The sequence below is a fragment of the Vanessa cardui genome, chromosome W (assembly GCF_905220365.1).
Source record: "Vanessa cardui chromosome W, ilVanCard2.1, whole genome shotgun sequence".
In the NCBI taxonomy this organism is placed as follows: Eukaryota; Metazoa; Arthropoda; class Insecta; order Lepidoptera; family Nymphalidae; genus Vanessa; species Vanessa cardui.
In genome coordinates this window covers 1863938-1883981 of record NC_061153.1, presented here as the reverse complement: position 1 = coordinate 1883981, position 20044 = coordinate 1863938, and the positions used below count along the sequence as shown (strand labels likewise).

The window sequence follows — 20044 nt, the reverse complement described above, 5'->3', positions numbered from 1 at the left end:
GCCCGATTCGTAACGTCCATGAACTTCCTGAAAAGATGCCGTGACCATAATCTTATTCCGGTTTGTGTAAGGATCGCACCTAAGAAGGACATAAGGCATGGTGATAAAATACTCAATCAGGCAAGTAAGAAATTATTATTACAACTCATCAGAGAACATCGATTTGACGCGCGACGGTTAACGGATCAAATTGACAACCTAAGTAAAGAACTCGAGTCGCGATTATCAAAAACAGATTGGCAAAAATGCAACGATTTTACCAATAAACGAGCCGCTACAAAATATAATAACTTAAAATTAAAACAAATAGAAAAGTTCGAAAAACTCAGCGGGGTAAAATCAAATTATAACAACTTCAATAATGGCAACACCGGGGAAATTCAAAAACCTGCGCGTACGTCACTTGTCAATCTGTCAAAACAAAGTTTAGATGAATCGACTGTTGCGGTATTAAATAAAGGCTTAAATTTTGCACCGGCTCCATCCAAAATACCGTTTGAAGACATTATTTGCAATGTGGAGGAGTGTCTTTTCAAAAATAACATCACAAAGGAAGACTCGGAAGCTATTCGACAGGACATCTCGAGTGTTTTACGTCGAAGCCGGCCACCGAAAAGAAACCTTACTCGTGATGAAACTATTGCTCTGAAGAACCTACGCAACAATAAAGACATTACAGTCCTCCGAGCAGATAAGGGAAACGCGACCGTTGTGATGGATACGTGTGATTATAACCAGAAAATTTCCGCGATTCTATCGGATGTTAAAACTTATAAAAAAGTAAATAAAGATCCTACAAATAATATTCTTAAAAAGACATCCGCGTTAATATCTAAACATCAAGAAAAATTAAATCTGGACAAAAAATCACTCGTGCCTACATGTGCAAAGCCGCCAAAACTGTATGGGTTACCTAAGATCCATAAAACTGGTGCTCCGCTGCGTCCTATTGTAAGCCAAATCGATACACCAACATATAGATTGGCTCAACACATAGCAAGGATATTATCACCCCTCCGAGGACACACTGCGGCGTATGTCAAGGATTCTTACCAGTTTGTTGGTGAAATCAAAGACCTTAAATTAACCAACAACGAGAAAATGGTTAGTTTTGATGTCCAGTCATTGTTTACATGCTTACCCATACAAGACTGCATCGAAATTGTTAAGAGGAAGCTACAGACACACAACATGCCTATTGAATATGCAGAGCTGTTACATCACTGCCTCACATCAGGTTATTTATTGTGGAATGATGAATTCTATGTACAAGTTGACGGGGTAGCCATGGGTTCTCCAGTATCCCCCGTGGTCGCCGATTTATTCATGGAAGACCTGGAGGAGAGGGCTCTTCGCTCCGGACCAATAACACCTAGGTTTTATAAACGGTACGTAGATGACACTTTCACAATATTACCTAGTGATCTGACATCTGCATTTTTAGTACATCTTAATTCTATAAATAAAAACATTCAATTTACTATGGAATTAGAGGCAAATAATTCTTTAGCTTTCCTTGATATCCTTATTATCAAGAATCCTGATAATACATTAAGTCACACAGTTTATAGGAAACCCACACACACCAACAAATACCTCAATGGTGACTCGCACCACCACCCTAGTCAGTTAGCTACCGTTGGCAAATCTTTGTTTCAGAGAGCCCACCATCTCTGCGATGCTGAACACCTAGAGGACGAGCTACGTCAGGTCAAGCTTGCACTCCACCAGAACAAGCTGCCCGTGCCTCGCCAGCATCGCAGAAGCCGTACCAAGCCACCCACAGTTGAGCGACAACCTGCATTTCTACCATATGTGAAAGGAGTTACAGACAGGATTGGCAACATCTTGAAGCGAGCTTCGATTAAAACCGTTTACAAGCCTCATAAGAAAGTGAGCCAGTTCTTGAGACCTATCAAGAGTAATATCCCTTTACAAACTGCAGGAGTATATAAACTCGAATGTGAGTGTGGTTTATCTTACATAGGCCAAACAAAGAGAAGCATCGGTACCAGGGTCAAGGAACATATAGGAGATGTCAAAAATAGGCGTTCTTCAAAGTCTGCAGTCTGTGAACATGCTCTGGATAAACCTAACCATTTTATCCGATTTGATAAACCACAGATCCTCGCTAGAGAACACAGATTCATTCCTAGAATGATACGCGAGGCTATTGAAATTCAAAAACATCCGAACTTCAATAGAGAAGATGGTTGGAGACTTTCTAACACCTGGGATCCACTTATTAAAAATTTAAAATCCCAAATCCAACAGACTGCAAGACCTAAAGATACAGTTAGTGCCTTCTGCGTGCAACCGGAACGTTACTCAAGACATCAATTGAGAAATCGTTGGCGGTAGTTGATAATAATATTTCCTTTGTTCTTCAAATAGAAAAATGTCATCTTAGTCTACCCGTGACCACGAACACTGCAAAGTGCTCGAAACGTCGGGATGTTTAAAAAAAAAAAAAAAAATAATTAATATACGCGATTCATCCGTTATAATTAGTTTTATTTAAATGTGTAATAATCGCGAAAATTTAAGACAACATTAACGGAGTCATTACAAGAAAATACAAGAAAAATAAATATCCCAAGAAATAAACGTGTAATAAAACCGTGGATTACTCCAGGTATTCTACGGTGCATTAGGAACCGAAACAATATGCAGAAAAAATTAAGACAGGACCCCCATAATAATATTTTACTTATATCCTATAAACGGTACCGAAACTTTTGCAATAATTTAATAAAGAAACTAAAACAACAGTATGACAGGGAACAGCTACTGAAATCAAAAAATTCTAAAACTATATGGGATAATATTAAAAATATAACAAACCTATCAAATATAAAAGTAATAATATGGTATTACTAAAAATTGGGCCATCTCCTTTAGATTCGGTTAATCATATCAACAATTATTTTGCAAAAATTGGTAAAAATCTAGCTGAAGAAATCATCACTGTTGGTAAATCACAAAGTAACTTTTCCGTGTCATCGCTTCCCAACACTCGTCCTTTGTTTTGTTAAATACATGTATTGATGAAATTAATACTGTGCTTTCCGGCCTTAAGTCAACTAGCTCTGCAGGTTGGGATATGATTCCAACAAAATTCTTAAAGATGGCCAGAGACGAGGTCGCCCCAATTATTTGTCACTTCACAAATTTATGTTTTGAAAAGGGTACTTTTCCATCCCCATTGAAACAAGCAATCATCACGTTCATTCACAAGAATGGTGACAGAAACGAAATTAATAACTATAGGCCTATATCTGTTTTACCAGTTTTATCTAAAATAGTGGAAAAATGCCTAAACAAAAGATCAGTTAATTATCTAGACAAATATAATTTAATTTCAAATAATCAATTTGGATTTAGACAAGGGATATCAACCGAAGACGCAGTTTCCAGTATAAGTTCTGAGATCGTCAAACAAATTGACCATGGAAAAAAATGCTTGTGTGTTTTTCTGGACTTAAAGAAAGCCTTCGACACTGTTTCTGCCACCCTTCTCGTGAAGAAGCTGGAGCGTATAGGAATAAGAGGCACACCATTACAACTCTTTGAGGACTACTTAAATGACCGTAAACAAAGAGTAAGAGTAGGAGATCATGTCAGTAACGACATCAATGTAACATATGGAGTCCCCCAAGGAAGTGTATTGGGACCGACCTTGTTTCTGGTCTATATAAATGACTTGTGTAATATAAAATTAATAAACGGACAAGTATTCTCTTATGCCGACGATACGGCTATTTTATTCACTGGTCAATCTTGGAATGAAGTAAAAAGTTTTACCGAAGAAAGACTGGCTAAAATCGCTACCTGGCTTAACTTGAACCTAACTCTCAATTCTAGCAAAACGAATTTTATGTGTTTTATAATAAAAAATAGCTCCCAACCTAAAAACGACTTTAGAATTATTTCACACAAATGTGGTGACACAACTAGTGATCACTGCTATTGCCCTGCCATTGAAAAAGTATACTCTACTAAATATCTGGGAGTCATTATCGACCAGAAGTTATCCTGGTATCCTCATATACAATTAGTTGCTAACAGAGTTAGAAAATTAACCTGGATCTTCAAACAACTAAGATGTGTTGCTCCAACTGACTTACTTCATAGAATCTATGTGGCTTTGGCCCAATCTGTTATTACGTACTGTATATCAGTTTGGGGAGGTGCAGCTAAAACCACATTTTTGGAAGCAGAAAGAGCTCAGCGCTATCTATTAAAGGTAATGCACTTTAAGTGTTATAGATACCCCACAAATCCTTTATATAAAATTAGTAACGTTTTAACAGTAAGGCAATTATATATTCTCCGTGCCATTCTTAAACGTCATAAAAAACTACATTTCGATCCAAAATATACTTATAAAAGAAAAACCCGCTTTATTGTCCCCACTGTTGTAACTAAAACTGTGTTTGCTTCCAATCAATTTAATAAACAATCAAGTGTTATATATAACAGGATTAACAATATTTTAGATATTTATCCATTAAAAATATATGATTGTAAAAACAAACTTTTTTCATGGTTACTAAATTTAACATATGATCAGGCAGAAGCTCTTTTGATGCTAGAAAAGTAGACATACTGACAGACACACACGCACGCACACACACACACTCACACACACACACACACACACTCACACTCCGCATTTTTTGCATGTTCTTTTTTCTATTTTATTTTATTGTTATCTTATTAATTTGAATTTTTATAATTAATATTGTATGTTTATGGGAAGAGCGAGTCCTTCTGACACAGGTTTTAAACTTAAAAGAAGGTCTCTGCCTTATGATTGTAACAGAAATTTGAGAATCAATAAACAATTTATTATTTAACTTTGCAAATTCCTGTATTATCATCTGACCACGCTTCCACCCGTCAACCAGGTTAGTTTTTGTTTCAGTAGCCGATTCTAAAAAATCACGGTCGGAAATCTGAGTTGTAACAGATCCACCTATGCGTAGAAAATCTGAAGGAGATAACACATGATCTAATTCGCCTCCAACTGTTGTCATTGGTCTGGTGTTTAAAACTGCCTCTATTACCTTGATAATAGTGCATAGCTGATTATGATTAAGCAAGTGTTTATCTAACGTTCTCCTGAGACTATTCTTGACTAATCCTATGAGTCTTTCATAAAACCCACCAAACCATGGAGCTAGCTCTGGTATAAACTTCTAGACTATTTTATTATTTATACAATAGTCAGAAGATAAAACGTCTGCTGTAAGAATTTTTCGGTGTATTGGAGAACCTTGGTGCTGTTTGTCATTAACATAGTTTTAGAGAGGTTCATTTCTAGCCCGGCGAGCTTGCTTGCTTTGTTTAGTGACTCTACCATATATTGTAGTTCTTTTCCTTCCTCTGATATCAGAACCAGGTCATCGGCAAAGCGTAGGTGGTTTAGGTATGTAGTTTTGACTTTTATACTACATTTATTCCATTCAAGCTTGCTTATTATCGATTCTAATGTGGCTATGAATAGTATAGGTGACAGGGGGTCACCTTGTCTTACGCCTCTTTTTACCGGGAACCAAGAACCGGTCGTTTTTAGTTTTACTCTACTTTTGCTTTTCTTGTATAAGCTTTTGATTACTCTTATATATTCGTTTTCTACATTTTGTGTTGCTAGAGTTTTCCAGATATAGCTGTGGGACACCGTATCAAATGTTTTTTTGTAATCAATATATGCCAAGTACAATGATCGATTTCTCTCTTGATATTTCTCGATAAGAAGTTCGAGTGTGTGTATGTGGTCGATAGTTGAGAAGCCTTTTCTGAATTCTGCCTGTTCGACGGGTTGCCTTTTTTCTAATTGAAAGCTAATTTTTTTGGTGAAGATTGTAGAAAATACCTTATATACACTTGGAAAAAGGCTTATAGGACTATAGTTTTCAATGTTATTCGAATCGCCTTTTTTATATAAGAGAATTATGTTCGATTCGGACCATTGAGTGGGTGTCTCTCCAAATTCGAGAATAGAGTTAAATAAATTTGTAAGGGGTACAGCTAATATCGGGACAGCTATCTTTAGAGTTTCATTTGTTAGGTTGTCCGAGCCCGGGCTCTTGTCTAGTTTTAATTTGTTCAGTGCCACCATTACGTCGTTTACTATAATTTTGGTTCCTTGTGATAGGCTACCTTGGTTGGTGTTATTTTGGTTCTCGTGGATGGTGTCTTCTGGCTCTTTTGTGTTGTAAAGATCACTATAAAACTCTGTCGCTATGCTGATAATGTCGTGGCGATTGTTTTTAGTTAAATCGCCTCGTTTTAGTTCTTTGATCCAAGTTTTGTTTGTTTTCATCTCTTTGAATGCCTTTTTAGTGCTTCCCGTTTGGCGAAGGTGTTTTTCAATATTTTTATATCTGTAGTTGGCGTAATCTGTTTTTATGTGTTTGTTGACAAGCTTGTAGAGCGCCGAGATTTCATTTCTTGTCGCTCTAGTCTTATTTGGGCTGTTTTGAAGGACTTGTCTTTTTTTTAAGAAGTTTTAAGGTATGGTCTGAAAGAATTTTATGGGTTTTCTTTGGGTTTCGCGCTATTTGGGCGTTTTGCAAGCTTAGGTTGATAATTTTGAATAAGTTATTATAGTATTTCTGGACTGGGACTGTAATCGCAGAAAACGTTTGATTCTTCGATATGTAGGATTATAGGTATTCTTTGAACTTGGTGATTGTTTCTTCATTTGTTAATGTGCTTTGTTGACAGTTAGTAAACATAGCTCTACTTTTTTTAAAGTGTGTATTATATGTTATTGTAGCTCTTACTGGCCTGTGATCAGATGGGAAGTTTATGTTAAGGACTTCTATGTTTTTAAAGAGACGAGGTCGATTTGACAGGATAAAGTCGATTTCATTTTTATAGGCTCCATCTGGTGATCGCCAAGTCCATTTATTTTTTGGTTTTTTCTTGAAAAAGGTGTTCATAATTGACAAGTTGTTTTCACTGGCAAATTCGACTAATCTTTGCCCTCTCTTATTTCTTTTTCCATATCCATGCGCTTTCATTATTAAATGTTCCCCTGCTTTTGGTATCCCAATTTTAGCATTTAGGTCCCCCATTAGTATGAAGTTTTTGTGGACTAGTTCTATGGCTTTATTTACTGTCGCATAAAAGTTATCGATTTCTTCATAGCTTGCTTATGCAGTAGGAGCGAAGACTTGAATGATGGATAAGCTGGTATTCTCGAATTTTAAGTTCAATATGCCTACTCTTTCAGAAAAGCCACTGTAGCTTTCTATATTACTATTAAGATGGTGTTTGATTATAAAACCTATGCCATATCTTCCGGGTGTTTGGCCTGTGTAGTAAAAAATGAAGTTTTCATGTTCATCTATCGTGTTTCCAAAGCGTCTTGTTTCAGCTAATCCTAAGATGTCGTATTTAATTTCTTTGAGAGCTTCGTTAGGCTCTATTAAGCGTTCATATGATGAGAGAGTTTTAACGTTGTATGTCAAAATGTATAATGTATTTTGTGGGGTAATTTCGTTGATTTCGTTTTTCGGAGGGTTATTTGGAGGGTTTTGGTCGTAATCTTCCACGGTGACCAACCGGCTTGGAAGATGAATATCGTTTTCTGATAGTGGATGTTGGATGTTGATGTTCCGAGAGGGGGGCTATTGTTGCTATATATTAATGTTGTTATTTTGCTGTTTGTCTGGTGAGTTGATTGTGTTCCTATTTACCAGGTAATTCAGCATGCCTGGTTTTAAGAAACTTTCCGATAGGCTTGAAGTTCTGCTTATTTGTGTTTGTGGTTTATTTTTCTTGTTAACCCGTGTATTTGTTTTTGTTTCGGACCCCTTTATGGTTTTGTTTTCAGGCAAAGTTGAGAGCATTCTTTTGTTATTTACAGTTGTTTTGTTTTTTTCTCTTATTACAAGTTTGTAGTATTTTATCTTTACAATATTTCCCTTTTCCCTTTCGATTTTTACTTGTTCTTGAAGTTATTTCCTAGCCTTTAAAATATTTTGTGGGAAATCCTCTGTTATGTAGTAACCGGATTTTTTTAGTACATTTATGTTTTTAAACAAATTAATTTTTGTGCCAAGTGTACAAAAGGTCACAATTATTGGCCGAGATCTTTCCCCTTTCTTGCCTATTCTTCTTACTTCTTGAATATCTCTGCGATCCAATTCCTGAGAGAAATGTTCTTTATTGAAATCCACTATAATACTCTCTAGGTTAAAATAAGATGTTTCCATTTCTTTTCTTCCGAAAAAGACGATGTTATTTTTTCTTGCTTGTTTTTCTAGAAAGTATAGCCTTTTTTCTTGGTTTTCACATTTTTCCCTTAGATGTTCGTATTTTTCGTTAAATACTTTAAACTTGTCTTCCAATATACAGTTTATATTTTGTGTTACTTTTTCAGTCACTTTTTCGCCGCTTTTTTCGATTGCGATTTTCTGATCATCTAAATCTCTTCTAATTTTTCGAAGCTCGTGCAAAATTTCCTCCATTTTTATGTTATTAAAAATAACGTTTTATAAGTTGTGTAACAGTTATCCGAGTATTTTTTGTGGTTCTGCTAGCGCCCTCTTTAGTTTCTATTCGGTATTACTAGGTAACAAGTTGTTTGGTAGATCGAAGACGGTTCGGACTTGTTTTAGTTATACGTATCTTGTGTCTTCGCGTAATTGTGGTACTTCGTAATTACGAAATATTTAAGGGGCCGAAGCAAGTACTGGCACAGTTGCGCCCTCTCCTTTGCCTGTTTGCGGTGTATTGGTAATTTATTTGTTAAACTGCAATAATATGATGGAAGATGGTTGCCAGCCGGGATCGAACTTGGAATGGTCGATTAGACGCAGTCTTTGAAAACCGCTAGGCCAACAGCACGATACTTCTTTTGATGACATTTATGAATTGTATTTACTGTAATTTTTGTCACTAATATTCGAAGTCCTTTTTTTGCTTTTATTTTTTCGAGTGTTTCGTTTAGATAACATTAACGCAAATGAATTAATTGTAGAACTATAGTTTTAACACAACAATAATGGCTAATTCTGATTTTTAAGTATTATAAATATTTTTTTAACCGGATCAACCAACTATCGTGTTACGTGCAGCGCCATCTGTTCGTTTGTAACCTCAGGACATATACCAACAAATAAATTGGCATATTTAATGGGTAAAAAGGATTCTCCAAATTGCTCGGATTGTTATACAGAAGATGATGTTCATCATATTTTGATGGGATGTGTCCGTAACCAATCTCAAAGGGAACAGTTGTTGGGTAAAAAGGTATATGATGTAGGGATTTGTAATAGTTATTTAGCTCTTCCCTGTTCAGAAGAAGCCAGAAAACTGTGTGCTCTATATCGCCTAAGATGTGGAAATATTACGCAATTGGGTAACTAACCATTTGAGTAATCAAAATCAAAATAAACTTTATTCAAGTAGGCTTTTATAAGCACTTTTGAATCGTCATTTTACAATTAAGTGAAGCTACCACCGGTTCGGAAAGTAGATTCTACCGAGAAGAACCGGCAAGAAACACAGTAGTTACTCTTTTTTAACATTTAAAAAATACAACGTCATGTTAATTAAATACAATTATTTCAATTAATGTATCCTGCTTGGAAGTCAACAGGTATTAACTCCACGCTTTTTTATCATCTACAAAATCTTGTATCGAATAATATGCTTTTTCTACCAATATATTTTTTACAAACGATTTGAATTTACTAAACGGCAAAGTTAAAAATTTCTGCGGAATTTTATTATAGAAACGGATACCTTGCCCCAAGAAGGATTTATTGACTTTGCGGAGTCGGAAACTTGGCGTTATAAGCTTATCCTTACTCCTAGTGCACATACAATGATTATCACTGATTTTATCAAAGTGATCAATGTTACTGTGAATATACATAATATTGTTGTAAATATATTGCGACGCAACAGTGAGTATTCCCACTTTGTTAAAAATATCCCGAAGAGAGTCTCTAGCTCCAAGATTATAAATAAACCGGATGGCTCACTTTTGTAAAATAAAGACAGATTCAATATCTGCAGCGTTACCCCAAATTAATATGCCATATGACATAATACTGTGAAAATAACCAAAATAAACTAAACGAGCGGTATCAATATCAGTTAGTTGTCTAACTTTTCTAACCGCATATGTTGCAGAGCTGAGTCTTCCTGTTAGGGATGATAAATGAGAAGTCCACTGAAGTCTGGAATCCAATTCTATTCCTAAAAACACCGTAGTATCAGCTACTTCAAGACGGTCACCATTTAAAGATATATTATAATTTTGCTTGCTAACATTAGGTAGGGTAAAAACTACACATTTTGTTTTTTGAGCATTCAAAACTAAATTATTTACTGTAAACCAATTGTGTATCTGTGATAATGCACCGTTCACATCGTCATAGTCATTTTTTTTTTCCTGTCAACCTTAAAAATCAGCGAAGTATCGTCAGCAAACAACACTATATCACAAATACCCTTAACATAGAAAGGAAGATCATTTATATATACTAGGAATAGAAAGGGACCCAAAATTGAACCTTGTGGAACTCCCATTTTTAACGTAGATCCAGAAGACTTTATTCCATTAATGAAAACTTGCTGGATTCTTTGACTTAAATATGAAGCGATGAGATCAAGAGCTTTACCTTTAACACCGTAATATTTGAGCTTATAAAGAAGCGTTTCGTGTTCTACACAATCGAATGCTTTAGATAAATCACAGAATACTCCAATCGCGTTCTGTGATTTCTCCCAAGCATCGTAAATATGCTTAAGAAGCGCAATCCCCGCATCTATTGCAGAAACCGTTTCAAATGAAAAATCAATAACGCATTTATTTCCTCATATTGTTATTTGTATGTATTTAAGCCGTATTATGTATCAAGAATTACAGGGCGACATTGTCAAATTGACAAAGTCCCCTTAAAAATAGAATTTAAAAAAAAAATCTTTTTCATTTATTTGGATAGTACTGAGAGCGGTATTATATTTAGCTGATATTTTTGTACCATTTGAATGTGTATTGTATGTTATTGATTGATAAACAGATGCAAAATAGGAGGAAAAAAGCTCACATATACCTTTATAGTCACGAGATATAAGATCACCGTAGGTCGTCGTTTGTGGAATTGATTTGTTCGATTTTTTGTTATTAACAAAGTTCCAAAAGTGTTTTAAGCCATTATCTAGTGTTGATTCAACAGAGGTAACAAATGTGTTGTAGTCTTGATCCATGAGGGTCTTAAATCTGGTGCGAAGCACAGAAAAGGTGTCATAATCCTTGGATTGCTGTATATACGATAAAGATGATGATATTTCAGTTTACTTTTTATGTTTCGCTTAAAGGAAATAAAGAACCAATGTGGGTAGCAAGGATCAAGACTTTTAGAGTAAGGAGTATATCGTGTAATGAGTTTTTTGAGAGTACTATAAAATTCCGATACACATGCATCAACATCCTACGAACACAAAGTTTCAGACCAATTCACAACGCCCAGTTCAGCTTTGAATACAGTATAGTTACACTTATAGAAATTGAGCTTTTTGGGCTTATTCAATTTAAGATTTTTGAAGTTCTCAGTTTGTGCACCAAAATAAATAGCCAAAGGTGGGTGATGGATATCTAATCGACTAAGCAGGTCAGTTGCTGTAACTTATTATTGATTATTTATTTATTTATTTATCTATCTATCTGTTTGAGGGTAGATAGCCGTGTTACAGTTCACATCAGCTCCGTGTTTATAATACAAATAAAAATAAAATTTGAACATTTCCAACGATAAAAATGACATAGTTAACTGTGTAGTGACTATTAACAATAGAAAGTGTGTGTTTATACATTAGCAAGAACTATAAGTGCTTCAAAATAAGAAAACAATAACAAACATTGCATCGTCATTGTGTTTACGCTGTGATTACATTTTAACGAACATTACAAAAAAAGACAGTTTTTTCAATCAACAGTGTTCAAAATCCTTTGTGTTCTGCTCAAATCAAAGCTTTTTAGTTTATTGGGTGTTGTTTTAGACAAAACATAACTTAAAAACATCGTTATTACAAATCATAAAGAGATTTATATCCATAACTCCCTACCAGCGCCATCTAGTGGCAAGAGGCAAAACTAATAAATCGATTCAACTGCAACTACGCCTGCTACCCACCGCAAGAGGGTGCTGTAAAATTAAAGTGCTCGACACGAAAAAAAAAAAGAATAAAAAAAAAAAAAAAATAGAAAATAATATTGGAAAACACAATAATTAAATGAAAAATTCATAGTAAAAAAAAAAAAAAATTAAATATATATATATACTACAAAGCATCACAACACGGCACTTGGTTAATAGAGGTCACCACCATGTCGGAAATAGAAAAACTTTTAAAAGAATTAAGATTAGACATTAAACGAGACACAGAAAAAACATTGTTAAGCTTAGAGACAAGTATTACGACTAAAATAAACGATAAAATAGATAAAAATTTTAACTTATTACACGGGGAACTAGAACAAATTAAGGAAACTAATTCAGATCATAATACAAGAATAAGCGCCATAGAAAAACATATTAGGCAAAGGAATTTGATATTTTTTGGAATTAAAGAAGAAGAAAAAACTTATGAAGAGTTGGAATCTATCATATTACAAATACTTAAACACGAGCTAAAACTAGAATGTGACAAAAAGGAATTGGAGATGGTTCGAAGAATGGGAAAACATCTAGAAGGCAAAGTGAGACCTATTGTCGTCACTTTTACGACTTATGGCAGAAAAATCACAATATTAAAAAACAAGAAATGTATACAGAACAAAACTATTTACATAAAAGAAGACTACCCACCTCAAGTGCTGGAAGCAAGAAAGAAACTACAAGAAAAGTTAAAAAAAGAAAGGAAAGACGGAAAAATTGCATACTTAAGGTACGACAAACTCATAGTTCGAGAAAAGCACAGCAAAGATAACAGCGAAGAACAAGAAGACATAACAAAAAATACCGAAACAGACAAGACAAGGAAAAAGCGGGAACTCGAAATAACTCCCCCTAGCCAGATAAGAAATTATTACAAAAACCCAACACAACAACAAGCAGTAAAAGAGAATAAAATGCAACCATATACGAATAGAACGGGAAAATCGCAGAGCTCTATGGAAAATTTCTTTGCTAAACAAAATACTGAGTCATGCAAGTTAACAGCGGACTGTGAAAAATTATTGTCTTCGAACAACTCAGACCAATACAATCATTACAAAACAATCATTACAAAATAAAAATACTGCACCCTCGAAAATAAAAAACAAAATTAATATACTAAAAACGAACAAAATACATCCTCCCCCAGAACGGCTCGTCACCGCGGGGGTTGTAGACGACCACCCTCCAAACATGAAAAAATTATATTACATTTCTACATTTAATGTACGATCTTTAGCTAATGAAGCAAGGATAGTTGAATTGGAATGCGCGATATCGAAGATCAATTGGGACATAATTGGCCTATCTGAAGTCAGAAGAGAAGGCTATAAAATTGAAGATAGGGAAAGATACTTATTATACTACTACGGCGAAAGGAGAGGAGAAAGAGGAGTTGGTTTCTTAGTAAAAAAGCAAGACAATACAGTGGTATATGATTTCATCGCAATATCTGAAAGAGTTGTTGCTTTACAAGTAGAGATACATAGAAAAGAATTTTATATAATACAGACATATGCCCCTACCAAAAAAGCTAATATGGATGAAATAGATAAATTCTACGATGATGTTGATAAAGCCATGAATAAACGCACAAAAAACATAATATTCTTAGGTGACATGAATGCTAAAATAGGATGGCCCAATGAAAATGAAGAACTCATAATGGGCAATTATGGCTACGGGAAAAGAAACGATAGAGGGGAGAGGTTCATAAAATTTTGCTTTCAATATAATTTAAAAATTTCGAACACGCTATTTAAAAAACCAGAAAAGCTACGATGGACCTGGAAAACACCTGACGAAAAAGCTAAAAATGAAATTGATTTTATAGCTACAAATGTGACAAAATATGTAAATGTCTTAAGCAAACTATTACATCCCAGTGACCATAGAATGCTCAGAGTTACTTTAAATATAGAGGGCAATAAAAAATCACGAGCTCACTATCGAGGCAAAATACTTAACAAAAAATATGAAAATACAATTGAAGACCTACAACCCTTGATGAAATGTGAAACCGATAACGTACATGAAATCACTAAGAAAATAGAGACATATTTACTTAAAGACTTTAGCTATAAAAATACAACTAGAGAAAAAAATAAAGGAATCATAACAGAAGAAATAGAAACTCTGAAATATAAAAAACATTTATTAAAAAACAAAGAAAATAAAACTAGGAAAGAAAAGCAAACATTAAGTAAATTATACAGAATAATACATAAAAAGATCAAACAAAATATCAGAAAGAAAAGGCTAGATACAATTAGCAAATTCATCGAAAAAACCGGAGGAATAAAAAAGGCTTATAAAAAATTAGAAACAACCAAATATGTAATAACACAACTGGAGGATAGTTCAAAAACCACTACTACAAACAGAAAAGACCTAATGACTATAGCTACACAATTCTACAAAAATCTCTACACCTGTAAAAATAATCAAAGCAAAGAACTGACACTTAAAAATATAGAGCCAACTCAAGAGCCACCCCCACCCTTTTTAGAAAGTGAAGTAGAGCTTGCGATAAATAAATTAAAATTAGGAAAGAGCCCAGGTCCAGACGGTGTGACAAATGAAATTATTAAAGTCGCGAAAGACAAACTGGTGAAACCCCTTACTAAGCTCTTCAACAAAATTCTTTCAACAAAAGAAATACCAGAAACATGGACATACTCAGAAATTACACTTATATACAAAAAAGGAGACCCCAAATTAATATCAAATTACAGACCTATTAGCCTTATATCTTGCCTATATAAAGTATTCGCATCAGCCCTCCTAAAGCGTATTGCAACAAAAATTGATGAGAACCAACCTGTAGAACAAGCGGGATTTATGAAGAACTTCTCTACAGTTGACCATATCCATACAATAAAGGTAATAATAGAACGTTTTAGAGAATATAACCTTCCTTTGTATATTGCCTTTATTGACTACTGTAAAGCGTTCGATTCAATTTCACATGAGTCTATCTGGCAAGCTTTAAGGCAACAAGGTGTGGACTACGACTACATAGAAATGATCAAATCAATCTATATGAAAAGTACAGCAAGAGTACGCTTAGAAAAAAGAGGACCAATTTTTCAAGTACAGAAAGGAGTAAAGCAAGGGGATCCTCTCTCTCCAAAACTATTCATCGCAGTTCTGGAATCCATCTTCAGAAATTTGAATTGGAGTGAATTGGGAATAAACATCAACGGAAAATGTCTCTCACACCTTAGATTTGCAGACGACATAGTATTGCTGTCAGAAGACCCACACAAGCTGAAATATATGATAGATTCCCTTAGTCAACATAGCGATATCGTCGGTCTTCAAATCAACTGGGACAAGACAAAAATAATGACCAACTACGAACAAATTCCTATATCTACACAATCAATAAATATAGATTATGTCACAGAATACATCTACCTCGGACATCTAATTTCAATTAACTCCTGTACAGAGAAAGAAATCGACCGCAGAGTTAAGAGTACATGGAATAAATACTGGAGTATGAAAGAAATCTTCAAAGGACCTATACCAACTAAATTGAAAACGAAAGCTATGGATATATGTCTTACACCAGTCCTCACTTACGCCTGTCAGACCTGGGCACTCAGAAAACCTCTCTTAAATAAGATAAGAAGTTGCCAAAGAGGAATAGAACGCAGCTATATGAACATTAAATTAAAAGATAGAGTGAAGAGTTCGCTTATTAGAGAAAAAACAAAACTAAAGATGCGGTAAAACGGGTGTTAGCGCTGAAATGGAAATGGGCAGGTCACATTCAAAGAACGTCAGATGACAGGTGGTCAAAAACAGTAACAAATTGGTATCCTATTGATAAAAAAAGGAGGAAAGGAAGACCACCTCAGAGATGGAGCGACGATATAGTAGGAATAGCTGGAAATCTATGGACTAGACTGGCAAAAGATAGAAACACCTGGAACAGTTTGGAGGAGGCTTTTACCGCAAAAAGCGGCCCTTACACTTAATAATATTAACCTTAGATTAAGCACAAATACTAACAATACTAACAAATAAATAAGAACATAACTATTATACAAATTACTAATCAATATATGTCTATCAAAATTGTAAGGGAGATAAATAAAGCTTATATATAATAATATATCTATCTATCTATCTATTTATTTATTTGAATTTGTTTACCAGCAATTATCACAGTTCCTCTCATCTTACAACTTATTGAATCCGTTACAATCGGGCTTTAGAGCAGGGCACAGTACTACTACGGCGTTGCTAAAAGTAACTGAGGATATAAGAGAAGCAATGGAAAATAAGCGCGTCACAGTTCTTGTCCTCATTGATTTTAGTAATGCTTTTAATGCTGTGGACCATGACTTGCTTCTTGCTTTTCTGGCTCAGTTTAATGTTTCAGACTCCGCTATGCAATGGTTCTCATCTTATCTTCGAGGGCGCCAGCAGGCAATCCGCATAGGTCAGGATTATTCTGACTGGTGCTGCTTGAATGCAGGCGTTCCTCAAGGCGGTATACTTTCTCCTCTGCTTTTCTCTTTGTTTATAAACTCCGTTACTTCCTGTATCTCGTCAAGCTACCATCTTTATGCAGATGACTTGCAGCTTTATTGACACGCTACTTCTGATTGTTTGTCTGATGCTATTGCTGCGCTTAATACGGACCTATCACAGATATCTCTGTGGTCTGCTCGCTATGGTATCTCGGTGAATCCGGCAAAGTGTCAGGCTATAATCATTGGTAGTCGTAAACAGCACGCAAAAATTGACACTTCGAATTATAAGCTATTTTACAATAATTGTCTAATTCCGTTTTCCGATTCCGTTAAAGATCTTGGAGTGACTTTGGATAAACACTTAAGCTGGTCTGACCAGGTGGGGGAGGTGTCGCGAAAGTTTTACTGTACAATGCATAATATGATGCGTCTAAAACATATGTTACCAACTAAAACAAAAATACAACTTGTCAATACACTGTTACTACCAATAAATGACTATGGTGACATATGTTATCTGGATGCAAATGAAGATCTAGTAAATAAACTCGAGCGACTCCTTAATACTGCCATTCGATTTGTATTTAATTTGCGGAAGTATGATCACGTTTCTCCCTACCGCTCGCAATTAAATTGGCTCTCGATACGTGATCGTAGGTCATGCAGAATTCTTTGCACGCTATACTCAATTCTTCAAATATGTCGTTGATGTCAATGTCATCAAATATCAATATTAACAGTGTCCTATTAAAAAATCGATTTTAAGATTTAAAGTTTGTTTTTTAAGTCATTTGCCGTCTAAAAGTTTTATTAAGTATATAAATTAAATGTGGCAGTGTTATCTTTACACAGACTAAAGTATAAAGAACCAAAAACAGAAGATCTTGTCTCAGTTTCAAACCATCGAAAAAGTGAAAGTACTGTTTATTTTTCATAAGTGTCTGATGAAATCAATTAAGTTAACTAATTTTATGATTGAAACCTAATCATACGTGAATACAATAAATAGAAATAAGTGTTAATTTATTATAAAAGGAAAAAGTGCGTACGATTTATGTGATAGTGAATTAATAACAATAATACCCACTCACAAGAAAAATATTAACAATTACTCATTACTTTTAAAAAGCGTTCACCAATTTCGCTACTTCACTAACGTCCTCGGTAGCTCAAGTGGTATCGCAGCGGATTAAAGTCGCGGCGAACACGAGATCGAACCTACGCAGAACATCAAAATATTTTTTCAAATAATATATTAGTAAGAATCTAAACAAGTAAGAATTCTACAAAAATGCCGACCTGTGCGGGGTGCCACAAAAATCTGCCTAAGAAAGAATTTATGACATGTTCATCTTGTAAATCGAAATATGATATTCAGTGTGCTAACATGTCTTCTGAACAATATGACCTAATGAGTTTACAACTTAAGAATGGTTGGAAGTGTCCCGAATGTTGCAGTAAACAACCAAAAATGGGCAATATCAATACTCCTATTCGCTCTGGTCTTACTAATGCTAGTTGCGGTAACAACTTCGATAATGAAACATCATTTGTTACTACGCGTAAAAAACAAAGCAAATCTCCGCTGGCATCCGAAAGTGGAATGCAGAATTATATTACTGAGGAAGGGTTCCGCCATATACTCAAACAAGAACTTACTGCAACCATTAAAGACTTAGTCACTGCGCAGTTGAATAACATTAATGAACAGATAGCAGAGTTTTGCGATTCACTTTCTTTTATAAATAAACAATACGAAGAGATAAAAAACATAATAGACGAGAAAACTACAATTATTGAACAGCTAAAGAAAGACAATGATCATTTAAAAGATACTGTTAAAGATCTTGCCACTCGTCTAAATGTAGTAGAATTACATATGAGAGAGTGTAACATAGAAATTAATGGTATCCCGGAGCATAAGTCCGAAAATTTAACTAATCTTATCTCACATATGGCCCAAGTAGTTAACAATCCTTTGTCCTCTGATGACATACAACATGTAACTAGGGTGGCAAAGCTAAATAGAGATAGCGATAGACCACGCTCCGTGATTGTCAAATTAATCTTCTAATATTACTAGTATTATTGGTAAAGCAGCTAAAACATTAGGTTTTATCAAACGTAACACAAAAGGGTTTTCCGTGACTACCAAGATCTTGCTGTACAATGCTTTTGTGCGTAGTCAATTGGAATATGCTTGTATTGTGTGGAATCCCATTTATACTATTCATTCTCAACGTGTTGAGAGTATTCAGCGCAACTTCACTAGGCATCTTGCCTTCCATTCAAATGAGTTCTCGCATAGACAACCGTATGTTCGAAGGCTTCTGCATTTCAAAATGCTGTCTCTTCGTGACAGACGATGCGTGCAGGGTCTCTGCTTCTTACATAAAATACTTAATGGTGATATTCAGTACAGTGGCCTAGTCGAACGCTTCCTTCTAAATGTTCCTTATAAATGCCCAAGGAATTCTATCCCGAACACATTTCACATCCCGCGCGTTAAAACTAATCTTGGATCCCAGTCTCCCGTAGTGCAATTAGCAAAATTTTATAATGACACTTCCAAAAAATTACCAAGTCTAGACCTATTTAGTGATTCATTTTATGTATTTAAACAAAAAATTATTGACTATTTTTTTTCTAAGTTAAAGTTTTCCTAAGTTTATATAGTAATATTTTTTATTTTATTTTGTGATTTTTACGTAATATTTTTATTTTATCTTTAAATTAATATGTAAACTTTTTAATTGTGCACTGTTTATAGTTAGTAAATGTTATGTACACTTGTCATTGACGTACATATCTGATGTTTTAATATAGTCACTTTAACTGTAAATGACAGATCGCTTCGCTCCACGGAAAACTTGTTGTTGTCATTTTCACCGCACCATTCAGGCTTTATGTCGAAGTCGTTTACTGTGACTGCTATTCGTTTATGGAACAGCTTACCAGAAAAAATTAGGAAATCTCCTTCGCGAAACACTTTTAAAATTGCTCTGAAAAAATACTACCTAAATCAAAGCAATAATGGTTGATTTTTGGAATCTTCATTATATGTACTCATATAATATTACATTATATTATATTATATTATATTATATTATATTATATTATATTATATTATATTATATTATATTATATTATATTATATTATATTATATTATATTATATTATATTATATTATATTATATTATATTATATTATATTATATTATATTATATTATATTATATTATATTATATTATATTATATTATATTATATTTATGAAGTCCATATTTTAATGCAGATACAATCGGCTCTATCGTTCTTACGTACATATACAGGGTTATTGGTAACTCGACGTATATCCGTTAGGAGGTGATAGGG

General features: G+C 34.4%; 1 protein-coding gene across 1 annotated transcript; it reads left to right on the top strand.

Annotated features, from left to right (window-relative positions):
* Positions 1-12355: 12355 nt before the first annotated feature.
* On the top strand, positions 12356-13264 carry LOC124542816. The gene has a single exon (XM_047120701.1). The coding sequence runs from the start codon at positions 12356-12358 to the stop codon at positions 13262-13264; it is 909 nt and encodes a 302-aa protein (XP_046976657.1).
* Positions 13265-20044: the final 6780 nt, after the last annotated feature.

Excerpts from the sequence above, each read along its gene's own strand:
- LOC124542816 (XM_047120701.1), top strand. The coding sequence starts at position 12,356 with ATGTCGGAAATAGAAAAACTTTTAAAAGAATTAAGATTAGACATTAAA.